At 49.3% G+C, this 21,667-nt stretch overlaps 1 protein-coding gene and 1 long non-coding RNA gene across 7 annotated transcripts in view; one reads left to right on the forward strand and one right to left on the reverse strand.

Annotated features, from left to right (window-relative positions):
- HMCN2 (hemicentin 2) overlaps window positions 1–21,462 on the reverse strand; it is a 146,912-nt gene extending 125,450 nt beyond the window's left edge. For all 6 annotated transcript variants that reach the window (XM_038549033.1, XM_038549038.1, XM_038549037.1 and 3 more), the window contains exons 1-4: window positions 21,219–21,462; window positions 4,003–4,073; window positions 2,765–2,923; window positions 1,808–1,930 (exon numbers count right to left, since the gene is read on the reverse strand). In XM_038549033.1, coding sequence (XP_038404961.1) covers window positions 1,808–1,930; window positions 2,765–2,923; window positions 4,003–4,073; window positions 21,219–21,462 — 597 coding nt within the window. The remainder of the gene's footprint in view (window positions 1–1,807; window positions 1,931–2,764; window positions 2,924–4,002; window positions 4,074–21,218) is intronic.
- On the forward strand, window positions 2,237–7,707 carry LOC119876666. The gene is made up of 4 exons (XR_005364897.1): window positions 2,237–2,672; window positions 2,786–2,935; window positions 3,308–3,413; window positions 7,297–7,707. It is a non-coding gene; the product is annotated as an uncharacterized LOC119876666 (long non-coding RNA).
- Window positions 21,463–21,667: the final 205 nt, after the last annotated feature.

Consider the following 21,667-nt stretch of genomic DNA (forward strand, 5'->3'; position numbering starts at 1 on the left):
GCTCCCATAGCAGAAGGCTGGGCACCACGGCCAGGAGCCAGTGGATTCACCCCACTTTCCCGCCTCAAGAGAGAGAACCAGTGGAGGAGGGGAGCCCAGCCCCACACTTGGGCAAACCGTCCTCCAATAACCTGCCCAGCTGTCCTGATGTCTGATTTGTCCCCGACACAGACCCAGCTCCTGCCCAAATAGGTCTCCCCCAGAACAAGGACCAGGGCCATCGCTCCACTCTGAAATGAGTCCCACACTCACTTGGGTGGCCCAGAGCCAGAGTAGGCTGACATGCCAAAAAAATAAAGTCTAATGTGTCTCAGAGAACCATAAACGCCATTTGTCAATGGGGAGTTAAGGCACGCTAATCTAAACACGGCCCTGGAGACCATTTTCTTCAGTGCATAAATATACAACACAAAATCAAACTCTCTCCTGGAGGCTACAGCAGGGCTGGCTGGAGCCAGGGTTCGCCTCTCAGATGTGGCCTCTCTTGCTTCCTCTTCCCAGGGTCTTAGGCGCAAGGGAGCCCACATCTGTCCATTTATCAGCTATTTACTGAGCACCTGCTCCATGCTGGTGGCCGCATGAGGTTCTGGGGATACAGCAGGAAACAGGACCCATAATAAGGGCCTGGCTCTCAGGTTGCTCCCAGCCTAGCGGCATTCAGTAATGGTGCAGTTATAAAATTGCAGTTATGTAAAGCAGGGCAGGGAGCTGGGAGGGGGTATTAAAGAAGACTTCATCTTGATGGGAAATCAAGGAATGTCTCCCAAGGAGAGAGCATTTCAGCTAAGACTGGGAAAATGAGGGTAAAACAAGTTGCATGAGCAAAGGCCCTGGGGTAGAAAGACATGGGACACTGAAGGCCAGTGAAGTGGCAGCAGTGAGCAACAGGGAGAACACAGGCCATGGGGTCTGGGAGGCAGGGGTCAGATAAGGCTCTGGACCTCTCCTGGGAGAGACCTGTTGGTCAGATTTGCTCTAGAAAGACCCAGTGGGATATGAAAGATGGCTCACAGAGGCTCAAAAAAACCCAACTGTGAGCATCACTTCCCAACTCTGCTCAGTGACTTCACAATGGCAGCTTGAAATCAGCCAGGGTGGGAGGATTTACACCATGGAAATGGACATTCTTGTTCTTTCCAGGGAGGTGGTTGTGAACATTTACCAGCGTGTTGATAGAAGGATCCCTCTGGCTCCCGAGAGGGAGCGGATGTGCGGGGAGAGGGAAGGAGGGTAAGCCCTGAGCGGCCAACAGGACCTGCAGAGGAGGAAGACCTGGCCCCCAGTCCAAGAATAAGATGAAGACGCAGACAACCTGGTCAGCACCAGGCTGAATGAACCCAGATCTTGACAACCCAGATCACTTGACCCAGGCCCAAGCAAGCCCCTGCCTGCTAAGTGCCCCCAGCAGGATCTTCTGGCCTAGTGACACAGCCTGAACCTGACACCCCCCCGCCCCCCACCCATTCCTCTACCCATCCCAGGCTCCCTGACTCAGGGGAGAAGCCCACCCCCTACTCCCATTTGTGACAAACTTTGCTAGGTCCATCCTACCAGCCTGGACCATCTGTGGGACCCAGGGTACTCCTTCCAGCTCCAGCCTCTTCACCTGCAAAATTGGCAAGCCTGTAGCACCTGCCTTTGGGGTGGGCCACAGGTTGAAGGGCTTGGCGAGATGATGTCACACAGCCCTGAGCACAGCGCTCGCAGCGCTGGCCGCAGGGTGAGGACACGGCACTGCTTGCCAATGGCAGCTATCCGACCACCAGGCACAGATGCCAGGGAGGCAGAATGGCCAGGGGAGGCTCACCTCGGTCACCTGCTGCTTGTCCAGGTGGAACACCTGCCCAGAGCTGGTGGCAGCGATCTCCTCGTAAGCCAGGTAGCCAGGGTGAGTGCGGTCACCACAGTCCCCCGTCAGCACAAAGACCACCTGGAAGAGCGACGCGAAGCCTGGCTCGGGGCTTCCCTGACCGCCTGTTTCAGGGGTGTGTGGCAGGGCTGGGACAAGGGAGGAGGGACCAGGGGCGAGCCCTTGCCTCTCTCTGGGCTCAGGTGATGCACCTGTCAAATGGGAATGATAAGAGTGCCCACCCCTGGGGATCAGGGCTAACTCAGGTCAAGGGTGTAGCACAGAGCCGGTACTAAATCTACAACACAGAAGGGAATGGAATGGCTCCCCTCCGAGCAGCCCCATGGAGTGGGGGGATGGGGGGGTGGGGGGGTGGAGGCACAGAATTAGAAGAAACTTGGAGAAGGCAGTTTGTTCTAGACGGGAGAACAGGGAAACTGTCCCAGCTCCTGAGAGCTTCACCCAAGGAGATCACACGGTTGGGGGGTCCTTCTCCCCTTCCCTGTGCACAACCCTCCCCCACCCCTGGCTGTGAAAGCCAGAAGCCAAAGCCCTGGCAGGTAGTCCAGCCCCCGAGGAAGAGGGATAAAGGGCGGGAAAAAGGGTGCCAAGCACCGCAGAGATGGGAGCGGAGGCGACGCCAGGAGGAAAATGGATTGCACAGACTCTGACAGGGTGCGAGGGGAGCGGGTGGTGTGGTCTTTATCAAGAACGAGCCTCGCCAGGCGGCAGCAGCCCCAGCGGGCGGGGGGCCCAGAACATGAGAACACACTTGGACTTCAGCAGACCAGCTCGGCCTCGAGGAGAAGCAGCCGTTTGGCAGGTGGGGGCTTGGGCTGCCTGCACTGGGGGCCCCCCGCTTCCTTGGCACCCCTGGGCGCCCCCACGCTCCAGCTCCCCTAGCCAGCCACTCACCTGTGACTGTTTAAGCTGCAGAAGCCGCAGAAGCTCCTCCTTCTTGTGGTAGTCCTTGGCACGGGCATCCGAGAAGACGTAGATGAAGGAGCCGGGGTTGGCCACCTCCACGGCAGCCCTGATGGCCCCCACGCTCATCTCGGGACAGTCACCGCCCCCCTGCAGGATGGGGTGGGTGTCAGGGGCTGCCGCCTGCCTCCTCCAGGTGGGGCCCACCCAGGGACACCTCTCACACCCACAGGGAGGAGGGAGCTCTTGCTTTAGACCCGTAGCACCAGCCGTTTACTCACCCCTGCAAGAGTGGCATGGTCCCTCCCATGGGGCCTGCTATAAGCACTAATATGCACAACACGATTATTTAATTACCACTGCGATGAGTGATACAAGTTGGGGAAGAGGGACGGGAGTCCCAGGATATCTAACAGATGCCCCAAAGAATTAGCCAAGGCTGGGAGGACAGAGGGTGCAGGAGGAGTCAGGAGGAGAGGTGGGCGTTGGGCAGGGGAAAGCATTCAAAGCCGCATCCCGAAATCCTCTCTGCAGGTTGCCCTGGAATGAATCCCAAAGCAGCACACACTCCCAGCCTCCTCGACCACGGACAGGACCTCTACTCCGTGGGCAGCTTTGCCCACCTGGGGCCAGCAACAGGGTTGGCACAACTTTTCAGTAATGCTTCTCTCCTGGGTTCACTCATCCAGCCCACAAGCACTTCCTGTCTCCTCTGTGTGCAGGGCCCGCTTCTGAGCCCTGGGGGACCTGGCACTGAACTAGACAGATACGTGGGTCCCTGCCTTCAGGGAGCTGCTGCTTGGTGGGTGGGAGAGATGCTGAACCCAGGTGTTCAGTGCAGGAAAGAAGCCCAGGTGGCCATGGGGCTTCTGACCCAGTCATTTTGGTTTCAGGGGTCTGGACTGAGACCTCTCACACCCTCCTTTAACCACAACATACCTCCTCCTTCCAATGCTTCAACTATTCACTAAATAATAAGCACCTACTATGTGCAGGGCACGGGCACTCCCGTAGGTAGTCCCCTACGGCACTAAAAAAAGGAAGGGACCCCCAGAAGTAAAGTACAGAATCTTCAGGATCTCCAAGCCAGGGTGCAGGCCACAGGCAGCATTGGGAAACAGGTCATGGCAGTTGTGGGGAGCCTCCATCTGGCCCCCCGGGGGTGGGCCAGAGACCCTTGGCCTCAGGCTTGGGCTGGGAAAGGAGCAGCCAGGGGCGGAGCGGCCCACCTGCACATACAGTTCTCTCAGCTCTCTCTGAAACACCGCTGGATCTGCCGTGAGGGTCACTGGGCCAATATCTGTAGGGAAAAGAGAGAGAGGCTCAGGTGGGCTTGTATTCCCAGATGTATCACCTCCACGGAGTGGCGCAGCAGTTACAAGATGTGCTACCAGAGGGCAAGGAAGGTGAAGCTTGGGCCCCAGAGACCCCCACCACCAAAAGGGGAGCAGTAAGGGAGCAGTTTCCAGGTCTTCTGGAATCTGACCTGGAAGAGAAGTCAGGCCACTCATCCCCCTGCCCTGCCCTGCTCCAAGCCAGGCCCAGAGCTCCAGGACAGCACAAAGGTGAGACAGAGCAAACCCCTAGTTCCTCCTCAACATCACTGTTCCCAATCTTTCCTGAACGTGGTTGTCCTAGGAACCTCCCCACTACCCACCATCCACCTACCCCCACCATCAGCGGGAAAGGAATTCTGGAAAGACAAAGAGATAGAGAAACGGTCCAACACCAACGAGGCTGATCAATGCGAATAAAGTCTTCCAGAAACTTTATCCATATTTTAGCTCATTGACAAAGAGCAGAGTTCAGTTGCAAAGGTGGACTACACCAAATGCAGGTGAAGACAGCAGGGCAACCAGAACTTCTGTCCACGGCTGGTGGGAATGCAAAATGGTTCGACCACATCGGAAGACAAATAGAACTTTCTAAAACACTCAGCGTGCATATCCCATACGATCCAGTCATTTCACTCCTAGGTATTTACCCAAGAGAAATGAAAACACATGTCCACACCAAGGCTTGCACTCAAATGTTCAGGGCAGTTGTATTCATAATAGCCCAGAACTGGAAGCCATCCAGATGTCCATCAACCAATGATCAGATAAACAAACTGTGGTCTCTTCAGATAATCAAATACTACTCAGCACGGAAACAGAACAAGCTACCAATACAGGCAACCACATGGACGAACCTCACAGACATAACGCCACATGAAAGAAGCCAGGCCCAGTTATATGGTTCCGTTTCCAGAAGTTCTGGAACAGGCAGGATTAACCTAAGGTGGAAAAAATCAGAACAGAGGCTGTCTGGGGGATAGGGACATGCAAAGAGACTGTCGGGGAAGGTGGAAATGTTCTATATTTTGCGATAGGAGAGTGGGTTCCACAGATGTATCGGGTACATGGTTTCCCCAAAGTGCAAAGCAAAAATGTGTGTGTTTCAATGTATGAAAATTCCACCTCCTAAAACCAGAACCATAGGAAACAATCGTCACGGGGTGTGGGGTGGAGGATAGACGGTGGGAAGAGGTATAGATGAACAAGGATGGCAGAACAGTTTTGATATTTGGTGATGGGTATGTGGGGGACTCATTACACTACTTGCTTACTTTGTATATATTTGATATGTCCCCCAGTAAAAAGATGTTTTTAATAGCTGTTCATTGGAAGCCACAGCTAACATAAGACAAGGCTAACAGCACACTGAAAACATGGCTAGAATCCCAAATCGCTATGTGGACATGTGTGCATGATGGGGGCTTTACAAGGTTCATGGACATCAAATTTCTTAAGAAACTATTTCATCTGCGTCCTTGGTGAACTCTAATAATGGGCTATTTTTGGTTCAAGAATTCTAAATTCTAGTCACCCTGAAAAAATTCCCATACTCTGGGCGCCCGGGTGGCTCAGCTGTTGAGCGTCTGCCTTTGGCTCAAGTCAGGATCCCAGGGTCCTGGGATCGAGTTCCGAGTCGGGCTTCCTGCATGGAGCCTGCTTCCCCCTCTGCCTGTGTCTCTGCCTCTCTCTCATTCTGTGTCTCTCATGAAGAAATAAATTTTATAAATCTTAAAAAAGAAATTCCCATACTCATCGACTAGTCCACTGACTTGGTCCTTCTTAGGGAAGGAAGCCCATGGAATTATCTGGTGTTCATCCACACTCTCAAGCAAAGTATGGACACTAGCTCTTCTGCTCAACACTTTAGGATCAGTCATCCCCTGCGGGGCCCCTGTCTCTGTGTTCTGAATTTATTCATCATGCCCAACACCCTCCCTCAGCTGCTCCAGCCTCTACCAAGCCTCCCCACTGCCTCCTGGCCTCCCACTTTCTGAACTCAGTAATAATTGATTCAGGCAAACCCTCAGCCTTTGCTGACAGATCTGATTGGAATCCTGACTCCATCCTTCAGCCACAGGACCCCTGAGACCTTACTTCACTGTCCCTAGGCTCAGTTTCCCCATCTGTAAAACGAGGCATATGACACCACCATCTCTCCTGACTGAGAAGCATCACTGTGAGAACAAGAAGGGACACAGCAAAGGGTCAGAAAACAGGAGGGGGCCCTGCCCCCACAGCTTGCAGCTGCCCGAGCTCCAGCGTGACGTCTCACAAGAGGCACAGGGCAAGATAGTCTTGCTCCAGCGTGAGTTCCTCAAACTCCAGAAAAGCAATACTTGAGATGTTTTTTACTCAACAGTGGTTCTTTCTTTATTACACGATAATACATGTTCGTGGTTAAAAATAAAAGGACACTAATGATGCTGACATTTACTAAGCAGCATCTACTACGTGCAGGCCTGTGTGCCGAGAGGCTTCCTGAGCATTCGCTCAGTGAATCCTCCCTGGCACCTGGTAGGTCTCAGTTTATCTACATTTTCGAGAGGAGACTATGGAAGCCCAGAGAGGTTAAGTAACTCGCCCAAAGACACACAGCCAGTAAATGGCAGGGCTGGGATGAGCCTAGGTCCGTGTCACGCCAGATACCGAGCTCTCGAGAATGATTCCCTGTGAATTTTACATAGAAATTCCTGACACACAGAAAGAGAAGGGAGTTCTACCATCCAGAGACAGTCATCCTGATTTTTACACATAGCCTCCAAAACGTGCGTGCGGATTTGTAAACCTGCCTCTTCCACGCATGCATCCTACTTTACACAGAATTTCTCTTGAAGTATAAATAACGTACTATTTTTAACCTGATTGTTTTCACCAAACGACATATTTTGAGCAACTTTCCAGAAGGCCAAATGCTCAGTTTCAAAATCATTTTTAATGGCTACAAAGAATTTCCTTTGTATAAATGACTAAGAGTGGACGTGCCGGTCTCATATCGCTTTTTTCCCAGTTTTTACAATGAGCAGTGTTACCAAGGGCACCTCCGGACCCATGGCATTCAAGCACCAGTTCAGTTGGTTCCTTGGCACGCACTCTCTCATGAGCACAATTACTAGGTCAAAAGCAAGGATATTTGTAAAGAGTCTGGAAGCCAGTCCGGTAACCTCCTAACTGTCCTCCCTTCTCCAGGAGGGCCAACCACGCATCTGTCTACCTGCCAACGCTGGAGAAGCCGGCCTGCGCCCAGTTCTGCTCACGTGGAGAGCGGACACCGACTGCTGCAGCCCGGGGGGCCCAGCTCTGACTCCGGCTGGCCCCCGCCCTCCCCCACCATGGCCTGTGACATCAGCCACCCCTCGGTTCCCGGTGCTGGACCAGGGCTCGGCTGACCACATGCTCTCCCGTTTGTGGCAACGTCAGAACAATAAAGTTGGTGACCTGAGTTATCACAAATAAAGCGGCAGTTGGAAGGGTGGCCTTTGCTGCTACGACCTATGGTCTTCCTCTCTGGGGGATTCAGGGTGGCTCTCATTCGTGGAGGGACAAGAATTGTTCGGAGGAGTTGATTCTGTTCACGGTTCTACCTGGTAAGATAAAAAGTTGGTCACCTATGCCAATTCCTTCTGTTTTCCTTTCCTTTTAGTTCTTTTCCTTCCTTCCTTCCTTCCTTCCTTCCTTCCTTCCTTCCTTCCTTCCTTCTTTCTTTCTTTCTTTCTTTCTTTCTTTCTTTCTTTCTTTCTTTCTTTCTTTCTTTTTCTTTCTTTCTTTCTTTCTTTCTTTCTTTCTTTCTTTCTTCTTTCTTTCTTTCTTTCTTTCTTTCTTTCTTTCTTTCTTTCTTTCTTTCTTTCTTTCTTCTTTTTCTTTCTTTCAACAATTTTGTTGGAGTGAGAAACCCAAAGTGGGCAGCCCCGTGGTAGAAGGTGGCAAGGATACCAGACTCACCATCTAAGGTCTAGCCTTTTGCTGCCAAGGTTGTTCCAGGAGAGTCTAAACTCTGGGAGAGAGGAAGATTCTTCTGGGAAATCGCCCATCCTGATTCCCCCACACCCCTCAGCAATGCTCAGTGACATCCTCATCCAACCTCCTTATGTCCCAAGCACTCAGCCAGCACATGCTGAGGGCCAGGGACTGTATGGCTAACACAGAGACTTGGAAAATTTCAGGAGCCAGGGAGATCCTCTGAGCTGGAAAGCCCTGGAAAGGATTTTGGCCTCTGTATTAGTTTCCTATTGTTGCTTTAATAAATTACTACAAACTCAGCATCTTAAAACAACACCCATCATTTCTGGAGGCCAGAAGTCCTAAAATCAAGGTATCAGCAGGGCTGCGCCCCTTCTGGAGGCTCTAAAGGAAAATTTGCTTCCTTTATTTTTCCAGCTTTTAGAGGCCGTCTGCACTCCTTGGATCGTGGCCCTCTTCCATCTACAAAGCCTACAGCAGAAAATCTTCCAGTCTCTCTCTCACTACCCTCTGCTTCTCAGCCACATCTCCTTCTCCAACTCTGCCCCCTTCCTCTCTTACAAGGAGACTTGTGATTAATGAACCCACCCAGATAACCCAGGATAATCTCTCCATCTCAAGATCCTCCACTTACCACACATGTGAAGCCCCTTTTGCCATGTCAAGTAACAGATGTACAGGTTCCCTGGATTAGGACATGCACACCTTTGGGGGGGGGCATTTATTCTGCCTCCCACAGATCCCATCATCCTGTGTCTGGTAAGAATGGACTTGGGAAAAACCAATTTGACTACAAACCTCTGTGCCAAACATAACAAAGTGGAGGTTAGAGAGATCCAAAGACCCCACCTTTTTTAAGATGGAGAAACTGAAGCCCAGAGAGGAGAAGGGAGTCCTTCGAAGTCAACTGGGAAGATCTGGGGCAAGAGTTGCCTTGATACATCGCACAGATGGTGACCCCTTCTCCTGTTCATCACGGCAAGCCTCTGGCCAAGTTCAGTGCCTGGCGCATGGTAAGTGCTCAATAAATGCGGTTCAAATGAGTGACTGAATAAATACATTTGAATTCCATATTGTCTGAGCAGCTCCAGGTCAGGACAAAGTTTCATTTATCTTTATGATTTGTCCCAGAACAACACCAGGCATACAGTCAACACTCAGCAAACATGCACCGGATGCCAAGCCCACCCGGTCCCCAGGCCCTCCCACTACAACACGCTGCCACCCATCTCCCAGAGAAACAGATAAGAAGTGAAGCAGGAACTGATGTGATTCTTTGGGGGCACACAGAGGATTTGGCCATACGGAGGAAGGGCTAGCCAGATGGACCAGAGTGTCTGTGACTGCTCTCAAGACAGAGGGCAGGGCCCCAGCAAACACTGGGGCGAGGGCTTTTTAATTGCCTGCCTCAACTTCTGAGAGTACACACTTACACACACAGAGAGCAATCTGGGATTTCTTCCTTTTGCTGGATAATCCCTAAGCCACTTCCAGGCATAGAGTGTTACTAATGAACAGTCCCATCATTACAGGGCAGGACTGGCCTCCAGGATGCAAAGAAGGGGTTGGAGGTATGGAGATCTCCTTGCCACCTGTTCTTCCAGCCACCCACCCATCCACAGCTGTGGGCAGCAAGCCAGAGACAGATGCCTTCCTGTCATTAATTAACACTGGCCCACAGCTCCCTTCCTCTGTCATTCCTGGGACCCGCTGGACACCATCACTCACCAATCCTGAAACCCCACCAGAACAAGGTGCTGTCAGCAGGACAAACATTTCAAGACTCATCTTCCAGCAGGACAGAGTGAGGCACCAGGACAGGGCAGAGAGGGTAGGGCACTGACACATCCCTATTCGAGTTTACCTACTGAAAGGGGTCATGTGAGACGCTCCTAATCTTCTTTCACTGGGTCCGGGCAGGGCTGGGCTTGGACAAAAAGTTTTGATCCCTGTACATCTTAGCATCTGCCCTTCCTAGCATGATGATGATGGTGGTGATGTTGATGGTGGTGGTGATGGTGGTGGTGGTGGTGACAGTCACAGTAGTTTCTATGCCTTGAGCACTTACTATTTTACAGGCTTGAGCTCACTTCTATTACTATCTCCCTGCTACAAATGAGCATACCAAGACTTAGAAAGGAGACAATGCCCGTAGTGAAGGTCAAGCAGCTAGTAAGTGGCAGTTAATGTCTGTACCGGTTTCCTGGGGCCACTATAATAAAATACCACAAATGTGGTGGCTTTATACAACAGAAATTTCCCTTCCCATAGTTCTTGAGGCTAGCAGTCCACAATCGGGGTGTCAGCAGGGCCATGCTCTCTCTGAAGGCAAATACCAGCAACCCTTGGCATTCCTTGATTTGTAACACGTTAGCACTTCAGGTCTGCCTCCATTGTCATGGAGCTTTCTCCCTCTGCTGGCTCTGCATCCCTCCTTCCTATGAGGACACCAATCATATTAGATGAAGGGCCCACCCTACTCCCATATGACTTCACGCTACTTACCTACATCTTCAAGGATCCTGTTTCCAAATACAGTCATGTTCTGAGGTTCTAGGAAGGACACAAATTTCGGGAGGGCACTATTCAACCTACAACAATGTCAAATCCACTTGTTTGCCTCCAAAGCCTGTACCCTTTGCCACTGGCTATGCTGCCTCCAAAAATAACGGTGACTATGGTGATATATTTTAATATCTTTAATATTATTAACTGTTTTAATACTTAGTAAGCACCAGGTGCTATTCTGTGCACTTGCCACATGTTCACTGAGGAAAATACAGCCCCCAGAGGAGCCTACTGTTCATTATCCCCATTTCATAGATGAGAATTTGAGGCCCAGGGAGGTGAAGTGACCTGTCCAGGGTCTTACAATGTGGACACAATACAGGCGGGCTTCAGAGTTGATCCATCAGCCCCACATTCAAGATCATGACCATTGCCAAGCTGCAGATACTCAGAACTTGCTCTCGTGTTCCCCTAGTCTCTCACTCTTGTTCCTGGAGGGGGGGAGAGGCTCTGAAGGGGGGGAGAGACTGAAGATGGGCACTTGCCAAACAGCTGGGCAGATGTGGCATGCAGTCCTTGTGAGCAGGGCCTGCCGGCCGGCTGCAAAAATCATTAAACCCATGACCTTGGCTCCACTTGTGCCGCCCTGGAGCATCTGAGCCCCAGAAGGCTGGTCTGGAACAATCTCTCTTCAGGCAGATTGTTTTCCATTCGACAAGAGGAGGGTGTGGAGCCTCTGGGACTGGGAGGATCATGCACAGGATCGCACCCAACCCCTCCCCCCAGGTGATGCTCCAGCCCCTGGCCCAGAATCCTGTGCTCTGGGGGAGTCGGTCAGGGCCACAGCCGGGCACTAGAGGCCCAGCCTCAGAAAGACCTCATGCCATGGACCCTTCCCAGGCCTGCCTTTCCCCCCTCCTCCTTGAAAGCAGGGCTTGATCCTGGGGCCAGTTCTGGATTTGCACCTACCCCCCCCTCCAGTCGCAGTGCCCCCAGGCCGGGTCCCCCAGTCTGCCCCAATCGTGGGCAAACTGCATCCACTCTCTGGGACACAGGCTTCCCATTTCCAAGGCAGGGGCTGGAGTCTAGCCTGCTAGAGTTCCAACAGTTCCTGAGCCCAGGCCTGGGTGAATGTGATTCCCTTGAAAACACCCACGAAGGACCGACACATTGGGGCAGGAAATAGTGGGGCAAGAGGCTCTGTCCAAAGAGCCAAAAGGGTCCCAGAACCTTTCTCCACCTCCTCCTTTGTGTCCAGGAGTCCAGAACCCGAGGCTTCCGAGGGTCTCCTCAGGAGGGCCCCTTGCCCTGAACACCCAATGGATTCGGGCTCTGCCCTGCGTGTCCACATCAGCCAGGCCCTGCCGTCTTCAAGATGTTCACATCCACACTCTTGGTAGCCTCAGAGCCATGATTTCTGCTGTTCCCTCAGCTTGGAGTGCTCTTCCCCAATCTGTCCAGGCTCTCCCTCACCCCCACCCCTGCCAGTTCCTCTCTACCTCAACTCGAATGTCACTCCTATATCCCCACCTCTCAGGGCAACCAGGGCCTCTCTGTACCAGGGACCACACTGTGGCTAATGAACTTGGCCCTTTGCTGTGGGCCAGGCTTGACTGAAGGTTCCAGGGCCAGCTGGCACCCTGTCTGGCCTGTGGTCATCCTTTGAGAATCACCTATGGAGTGAGTGAATAATGGGTCTGTCTGGGATCCCTGGGGACCAGACTGATGCATCCAGCCCATCCCAGCCCCTTCAGGCAGACCCCTGCCATCAGACCCCCTGCATCCTTACCTTGGCACTCTTCCTCTCAAAGGTATCCCCAACCTCTTTCTCTTCACACCCTTGCCCTGCATAGACTCATGCCTGGAAACCTCAGGCAGGAACACTGCCCTTGGATGAGGCACCATCAATGACAAGGATGTGTCTTATCCAACTTACACCTCTCAGGCAGCTCAGAACCCCCAACCTCCAAGCATAGGGGCCAGGCCAAAGGGCTGGACTCTCCCCCCTGGAGCAAGAACCACTCAGATCTATCTCATGATGAGTGGCTGGGTAATAGCAATGTCGCTCTGGGGTGACAGTACACACACAGTCTGCAGCCAGAGGCCCAGCCGCCCCCACTCACAGGCCATGCTGTGAATGAACATGTCAGCCCTGCCTGCCTGCATCCTCATCCCAGACCAAGTAACACCCCTGTTCCCTGAGGAAAGCTGGCAGTGTACCTGGCGACCCAGAGAAGATGCTCAAACTCACTAACAACCAAACATATGCAAATTAAAATGGGACATCATTTAGCACCTATCAAATTAGCAAGAAAGGGGATAATGATGTCCTCAGAGGTCAGCAAGGTGTGATGTGGGGAAAATGCAGTCTCAAACTCTGTTGGTAGGAAGGCAGGATAGCACAGCATTTTTGGAGGACAGTTTAGGGATATCTAGCAAAATTTAAAATGTGCATATGCTTTAACAAAGTAATTGCATTTCTGGGACTCTATCATTCAGATACGTTTGCAAATGTGTATGGGTTTGTGGTCAAGAAACTGAAAGCGATCTATTTTCTGCAATATGGGAATGGCTGGCAATTCAAGATAGGATTAAGATCAATGAAGATTCCTTCTGTCACATCTTATGTAGTCATTAAAAACATTGAGGTGGATTGATATTTCCCAACATGGAAAGATACCTGATATATCGTGTAGGGAAGAAAAGTAAGTTGCAAAAAATGTATGTGTCACATAATTCTATTTTTTATGTAATAAAAAATTAAGTGCACATACGTATAGGAGTGAACTGCACACACATGGTCTGGAAGGATGCAAAATCATGAAAAGTGTTTGCATCCTTTGAGAATAGTATTATTAGAATATTTTACCAGTGTATATTAATTTTGGGGGCATTGTATATTACAATTTGGGGCCTGGCTGGCTTAGTCAATGGAGCATGAGGCTCTTGGTCTCAGGGTCACTGAGTTCAATCCTCACATTGGGTGGAGAGATCACTAAAAATCTAAATAAACTTCAAAAGAAAACTTTTGCAATTTGGGGAGAAAACTTAATAATTTGAGGTGTTAACTAAAAGAGTTAACCAAGTCCTGATGCCAAAACTTGACAAAGGGCACAGAGAAAGAATGTCATTTACTGATCTGACATGCAGAAACAAAATGCAAAATTCCCCAAATGAAACACTGGCAAATGGGATCCAGCTGTATATGAAAAATCATCCATGACTGATCAGAGCTTATATGAGGAATGTGGAAATAGTTAAAAATGAAGGAATCCCATCAATAGGTCAACAGGAGGAAGAGCTTACAAATATCTTAACAAAACCAGAAATCCAATGGCTAAAATTCAGCACCCATCCCTATTTGAGGGTTTTTTTGTTGTTGTTTTTTGTTTTGTTTTGTTTTGTATTGGGGTGTTGTTTGTTTGTTTTTTACCCTTAGTAAACTAGGAGTGAAAGCATCATCTTCGTTCACTTGTTGAAGAAAACCTCAAACGGAGAGCCAACATCACACAGCGGCAAATAATGAGAAGCAAGGCAAGAGTGACCACAGCTGTTCTTTGTGTATTTATCATTGTTCTGAAAGTTCTGGCTGATAAAGACCATGAGATATTTCAAACAAGTGAAATATATGATTGGAAAAGTAAGGTAAAATTATAATTTGGACAGGCTATGGTTGCCAACTTAGGAAACTCAAGCCGTTACCCAAAAAAATCAGAAGTAGTTAAAATAAAAAAACAATTTCAGTAAGAACGCTGGAAACAGAATAAATATATGAAAATGAACTGCTTTCCAACATACCAAGAATACTCATTTGCAAAAAATGTAATGGAAAAAATTTCTTAGTCAAAATAGCAACAAAAAACAAAATACTTAGAAATGATCTTTAAAAGAAATGGGTGGAACCTATAAGGAAAAAAACTATAAATCTTTATGAAAGGAAATAAATATGTGAACAAATGAAGTGGCGTGCATCCTCGATGGAAACAACTAAATTTTTTTTGTGACAATTTCCCCCCGAATCAAGATTTCACACAATTCTGAGCAAAATCACAATACGGTTTTTGTTTGTTTGTTTGTTTGTTTGGAAGTTGACTAAGTTTTCTGTTTGTCATCTGAAAGAATAAGTATTCAAGAATATTCTGAAGCTAAAGAAGATGAATAAGGCACTGGCCTAAGTCACTCTGCAAATAAAACAGTCTGTAAGACTAAAGGCAGAACTGACTCTAGGTAATAAAATTGTTTCCCGTGGGGTACAAGTTAACGACGCTGAAGCCACTTCTCTGTATACTGTGCCTGAACCACTAAGTAAACACATGGTGGGTGGTGGGAGCCAGGTCTGTTACTGTTGGATGGGAGGTTATAGATAAGCAAGGGGAATGATCTATGGAGTGATCTATACGGTAATAAAACCAGAGTTGGAGACATCTGTATGAAATCCCATCCAGCTTACTATAGACACAGATGGTTCTACAGAAATACTTATAGGTACAAGTTTCCCATGCAGCATCCCCTCATTGCTCTGTCAGCCAAAGGTCTAGAAGCAGTGACATCCCAGTAAACCTAACACTCAGATCCTACTATCTAGGACCATTTTTCAATAGAAGGAGCCAGGGCTGCTTGGATAAAATTGCTAGAGCTAGGACTGAGGCAGAAAATATGAGTCGTGAACATCTTGTAGTGCCGGGAAGTGAGACAGTGCTTTAAAATACTTACTCGGGGGTGCCTGGATGGCTCAGTTGGTTTAGTGTCTGCCTTTGGCTCAGGTCATGATTTCAAGGTCCTAGGATACAGGACCTGTGTCTGGCTCCCTGCTCAGCGGAGTGTCTGCTTCTCCCTCTGCCCCTCCCCCTGCTCATGCATTCTCTCTCTAATTAATTAATTAATTAAATCCTTAAAATAAATAAATAAAACACACACATACAATGGAGGCATGCCAAAGGCACATTGATGTCAACAGAGCTTCCAATGACCAAAGTTGGAAGAACTAAGCGACAAAATAAAGTAGTATTGAGTTATAACCCAGAGGACAGGATAAATATCCATGAGTCCATACTGAGATATAGAGATGATTGAATACATGGGGAAGAAGAGGCAACTCTCCAATGCAGAGAAATTCCAAATAATTCGTGCCGATTCTCCAACCTTGGTAAGGTGGGGCACAGTGTCCCACTTCTGAAGCATGGGCTGCGCACAGTGACTTTCTTTCAAAGAGGACGGTACAGAAAGGGAGAAAGAGAAGAGGAACTTCACAGTGGAGACAACTGACAACCTCAGCCATGGGATCAAGGTCAACATCAACAGTGACAGGTCATATTGATGGTATGTACCCTTGACAGAACATAATGAGAATGGCACTGCTCCTCTATGGTCTTCTTCCCATCACCTGGTCTAACTAGAGAAAAACGCCAGACAAATCACGACCGAGGGACAAAACGTCTGAGTGATTCTCATCCAAACTGTCAAGGTCATCAAAAACAAAGTCTGAGAAATGGTCACAACCAAAGGAGCCTACGGGGACACGGCAGCTGGATATAATGTGGGATCCTGGATGCACTCAGGAACAGGACATTAAGGAATAACTGAGGAAATCTGAATGAAGAATGGACATTAGTTAATAATAACACATCAATATCAGTTGGTTAATTGTGATAAATGTACTATAGCAATGCAACATGTCAATCACAGGGAAAACTAGGTGTCAGGCATATGGAAACCTCTGTACAATCTTTGCAATAAATCTGTAAATCTAAAATAAAACTGTGCTAAAATTAAAAGTTTATTAAAGTAATTTTTAAGATTTTTTATTTTTTAAGTAATCTCTATACCCAATGTGGGGCTCAAACTCACAACCCCAAGATCAAGAGTCCCATGCTCCACCAACTGGGCCAACCAGGAGCCTTTAAAATTTGTTTTGACTACCAACTAATGAATGGATAAAAAAGATGCAGTACATATATGCATGGACGGGAATATTATGGAATGTCGGAATATTATCCAGTCATGAAAAGGAAATCCTGCCAGTTGCAATAGCATGGATGGACACTTAGGGCATTATGGTAAGTGAAATAAGTCAGACAGAGAAAGAAAAATACTGTATGATTTCACTTAGATGTGGGATCTAAAAAAGCCAAACTCAGAAACAGAGAGTAGAGTGGTGGTTACCAGGCACTAGAGGGTGGGAGAAGTGGGACAGAAACTTTCAGTTAGAAGGTAAATGAATTCTAGAGATCCAATGTATAAGTTGGTAATTATGGCTAATACTGTATCATTTATTTGAATATTACCAAAGAGTAGATATTAAATGTTCTCACCACCAAAAAGAAATGGTAATTAAGTGGCACAAAGGAGGTGTTAGCTAATGCCATGGTGGCAATCATTTTGCAACACACAAATGTAGCAGATCAACATGTGGCACACCTTAAACTAACCCAATATTATGTGTCAATTACTTTTCAGTAAAGCTGGAGAGGGGATTAAAAAAAAACACCTTTTAAAAAAAATTTTATTTATCTTAAGTAGGCACCATGTCCAGCACAGAGCCCAACATGGGGCTTGAACTCACAACCCGGAGATCAAGACCTGAGCTGAGATTAAGAGTCAGATGCTCAACCAACAGAGTCACCTAGGCACCACTGGGGGAAAAAATGTTTTTGTGTGTTTTTTTTTAAGATAACTTATTTATTCTTGAGAGACACAAAGAGAGAGCCAGGGACACAGGCAGAGGGAGAAGCAGCATCCATGTGGGAAGCCTAATGAGGTACTCGATCCCAGGACCCCAGAATCATGCCCTGAGCCCAAGGCAGATGCTCAACCACCGAGCCACCCAGGTGCCCCCAAAAAATATTTTAAAGAAATAAGAATATGAGGAAGCATCTGCCTTATTAGTACATATTGTAAAACCAAATAATGAATATAATATGCTCTTGGCACAAGATTTTCCATATAACAAAACAGAATGGAAAGCCCAGATAAATTCTTAATAGATAAAGTAATTTGGGATAAAGGCAGTTCCAAATAAATGAAAAAAAGGGGGAAGATTGTTTGATAAAATATACCCGAACGATCCCATCCTGGAAGAATGACGTAAGATTATTTTTTACACCAGCTTTTAAAAAAATTCCATGTTAAAGATTTAAATATAAAAAAGAGAACTGCTGAAAAAAATCTACAATATATACCTAACATGATTTTGTGATAAGAAATTTAAAAAAAACTTTCTAAGCATGTTGAAGAAGAAATTACAAAGGGGAAAAGTCAACAGATTTTGCTCCACAAACATTTTACATTTTAGACCACCAGGAAAATTAATTAATTAATTTCAGACCACTAGGAATCACAAACAATTCTAAAAGGCAAACAATCAGGAAAAATACTAATCACACAACAAAAAAGAGTTCATATCATCAATATAAAGTGCACATACCAACTGATAAGAAAATCACTAAAACCCCAACGGGAAAACAAGTAGAGGCACTGATGAGAATGTGCAAAAGAAGAAATTCACACACACACACACACACACACACACAAAAAATCTAGTGAACGCTTGAAAATACACTGGACCTCGCTAGAAATTAAAATATTTTCCATCTTTCGAATTAGGGAAAAAGAAAATGTTTTTATCTTAATTCCCAGTGTTGGGGGTGGCTGCTCTGAAACGGGCCCCTCAAAAGCTGCTGGTAGAAGCTTACACTCCTGAAACACTTTGGAAAACAAATTGAAGAGTTGCCCACCCATTCAGTGTGTTAAAAATGGCCTAGGAATTCCACACTCGAAACTTAACCCTATGGAAAAACCAATCAGAGATTGAAAGATTTGCACAGGAGTGGGTTTTGTTTTTTTGTTTTTTTGTTTTTGGCAACATTTTAACAATGAAAAAAACTGAAAATGAGCTAACTTTTCAGCCAAGATGAAACCATTAACAAAATGCTCTCTAGTTTGGGAACATAACCACTTTTTTCATTTAAAAACGTTAAGGTGGGGGTGGGGGGGAAATCCCTGGGTGGCTCAGCAGTTTAGTGCCTGACTTCGGCCCAGGGCGTGATCCTGGAGTCCCAGGATCGAGTTCGGGGATCGAGTCTCTGCATGGAGCCTGCTTCTCCCTCTACCTGTGTCTCTGCCTCTCTTTTTCTCTCTGTGTATGTGTGTGTCTCATGAATAAATAAAATCTTTTAAAATTTTAAGGGGGACGCCTGGGTGGCTCAACGGTTGATCGTCTGTCTTCGGCTCAGGGCTCAGGGTGTGATCCCGGAGTCCTGGGATCAAGCCCCTCATCAGGCTTCCTGCAGGGAGCCTGCTTCTCCCTCTGCTGTCTCTGCCTTTCTGTGTCTCTCATGAATAAATAAATAAAATCATAAAAAATAAAAACTTTAAGAATATTTCTGAGGCACGTCCTAGTTTCTCTCCAAATACTCCCAGCCCAGAGCCACTAATATTCCCCCTGCAAGGACTGGTCCTCGGGGTTCAGAATGGGGGTTTCCTTTAGAAAGCCCTCTATGCCTGCAGCCCTGGGGGCCTCAAAAGTCAGCTAAGACCCCTGTTTCTGGAGCTCCTCTTCTGCCAAAGGGAATGCCACTGGCCAATTCAAAAGACGGCCAAACCTAAACCACAGTCTAGTCTCTACCTGGATACCCCCACTGCATTGCCAGCACCCAACATCGGCCAGGCAAACAGTGAAAAGCTGATAAACATTCATTCGTGTGCAATCCCTGCTCCAGTGCTGCTTCCTCCAAGAGCCTTCCATCAGCACCCTCCCTTGCCCAACACCCATCGACCCATGGTCAGGAGCTGGTGCCTGAGCCAGCCTGTAACACTTCCTGCTCTCCACTTGGCCTGTCCCCAGCAGGATGCTCGCTCCTTGCAGGGAAGCCTGCCCCCTTCACAAAGGGGGGACTAATAAAGGCTATGCACACAGAACAGGCTCACTAAACGCTTAGGTCCCCCTCTGCACTTGGACCTGGGTGTGTCTGCAGGGAGGATGGTTTGGGGAATGGGGAGGAAGGCTGGCATTTTTGTCTCAAAGAGGACTGGGGAAGGTCAGAGAGGCGCACACCTGCTTGGTGTCCAGAGAAGGGAGGAAAGGCTGGTGGGGGGATGAGAAAAGGGCTTCAGGGAGCCCACAGTTAGAGGTGAGGCAGGGAGAACAGCCCTCAGGACCCGCAGCCTGGGCCCCGGGACACCGAGTCTGGCTTCAGCAGGCTGCTATCCTCCCCTGCAACTGCAGCCAAGCATTTTGGAGACAAATGTGGGTTATGAATCAGAAATTACATCATCCTGGCAGGTGGCTTTGGGTAAGCCCCATCCATGTCCTGAGCCTCAGTTTCTCCATCCGTAAGAGAAAAGGGTGGATTGGATGACCTCTCAGCTCTTTCAGCGTGATATCTTTGGAAGCCCAAGAATGATCCAGAAAGGGAGAGAGAGCACTAGGGAGATAGAAGGTGACCTGTGTCTGAGCTGAAACCCCAGGACACACCCTGCATCCCACGCTTCACAACTCCCCCAACTTTTGTTGTCCCCGACCCCCAGGTGGGAGCTATCCTTTTGTTCCCAGAAATATTTTTCCATACCCGCCAGCCTCGGGGCTTTCAGCGACAGAGCCTTACAGAATCCAGAACTCCTGGAAGCAGAAGAATCTCCAAATCCAGCCCCAGGACTGCACAGGATTAAGTCACACCCACTGTTGCACATTTTGCAAAAATCTGTAATGCTGTTGTGATTAATAAAGGCACATTCTTCTAAAAAAGGCTTACTATCTCATATAACCTTGGGTTATTGTTATTTGCTCAGCCTGAGGCACTTTGTAGTACAATACCACAAGGAATCTGCCATTTTTATGTTATTTTTGGCTTTATAAAGCTATGGTTCTGGATTGAGAGGTGGCTAGATGGAGAGACATGTGTGATACAGCAAACAGTAAAATATTAATCATGGGATCTGGGTGGCAGCCAGACAGGTGTTCAATGGACTGCCCTCCTGCCCCGGTTTTGCTGGAAGTCTGAAGTTTTTCATCAAAAACCGTTGGCAGAAAAGGCAGCCCCGCTCCTCAGAAGGTCGGGGGGGTCAGCAGCTGTTCACCTGAACCGCCCACAGTGGGGTCTCCCAGGGACCTTTTCAAGGCCCTGCCCCTAACACTGAGCTGGAACCCAGGCGGCTGCAGGGGACAAGGTGCTGCGCGCAGGGGCAGGAACCTGGCCGGTGGGGGCGACCTGGGGGAGCCGCTGTTTTCCTAGGGAAAACCGGTCAGAGGTAAAACGAGGCAGGCGCGGGTCTGCCTACCCTCTGGGGCTCTTTTTTAGAAAAGAGCTTTCTTTTGTAAAGCCCATGCTGGGGGCAAATTCTAAGAATCAACCCAAAGTAATAAGCCCTGCAAAGGCTCATCGCGTGCCAGGCCCTGAGCACGAACGCGCCTGTCGCACGTCTGTCTCGGTAAGTGCTGGGGACAGTTTCTCCCCCGGTTTCATAAATGAGGAAGGCGAGGTCACCTGCCTACGACACACAGCCAGGTGGCGGCCACACGGCTCTCCATCACTGGCGAGGCCTCCCGCCACCCCCGAGGCGCCGCACAGGTTGGCAGCGGGTCCCGGGGCAAGCCCGGGGCGGACCTCCAGGTGCGCCCCGCGCCAGGTTGCCGGGGGTCGGGGTACCTGGGTCGTGGAAGGGCACCAGCGCGTAGTTGACGATGGCCTGGCTGCGGCGGCTCAGGCTGCTCTCCAGGATGCGCGAGGCTCCGTCCAGCACCTGCATCAGGTCGTCCCACATGGAGCCGGTGACATCGAAGACGATGGCCAGGGTGGCGTCCCCCGTGGGAAGGGGCAGCTCCGGCCCGGGCTCGCCGACCGCCGCCGCCGCCACCGCCAGCAGCAGCGGCAGGAGCGGGGCACGCGGCATCGCGCGAGCGGGGCGACCGGCGGCGGCCGCGGGGTGGAGGCGCGCGGGTCGCTGCGAGCGCGACGGTCCCCGGCTCGGCGGCCCTCCCGGGCGGCCCTCCCGGCGCGCGGCGGCTGCGGGCGTCTCGCTCCGCCGGGCCGGGGCTTGCGGGACGCGGGCTCGCGGCGGGTCCCCTGCCGGGAGCCCGAGGCGGGTCCTAGAGCCC

This window comes from Canis lupus, chromosome 9 (genome assembly GCF_011100685.1).
Source record: "Canis lupus familiaris isolate Mischka breed German Shepherd chromosome 9, alternate assembly UU_Cfam_GSD_1.0, whole genome shotgun sequence".
NCBI classification, from domain to species: domain Eukaryota; kingdom Metazoa; phylum Chordata; class Mammalia; order Carnivora; family Canidae; genus Canis; species Canis lupus.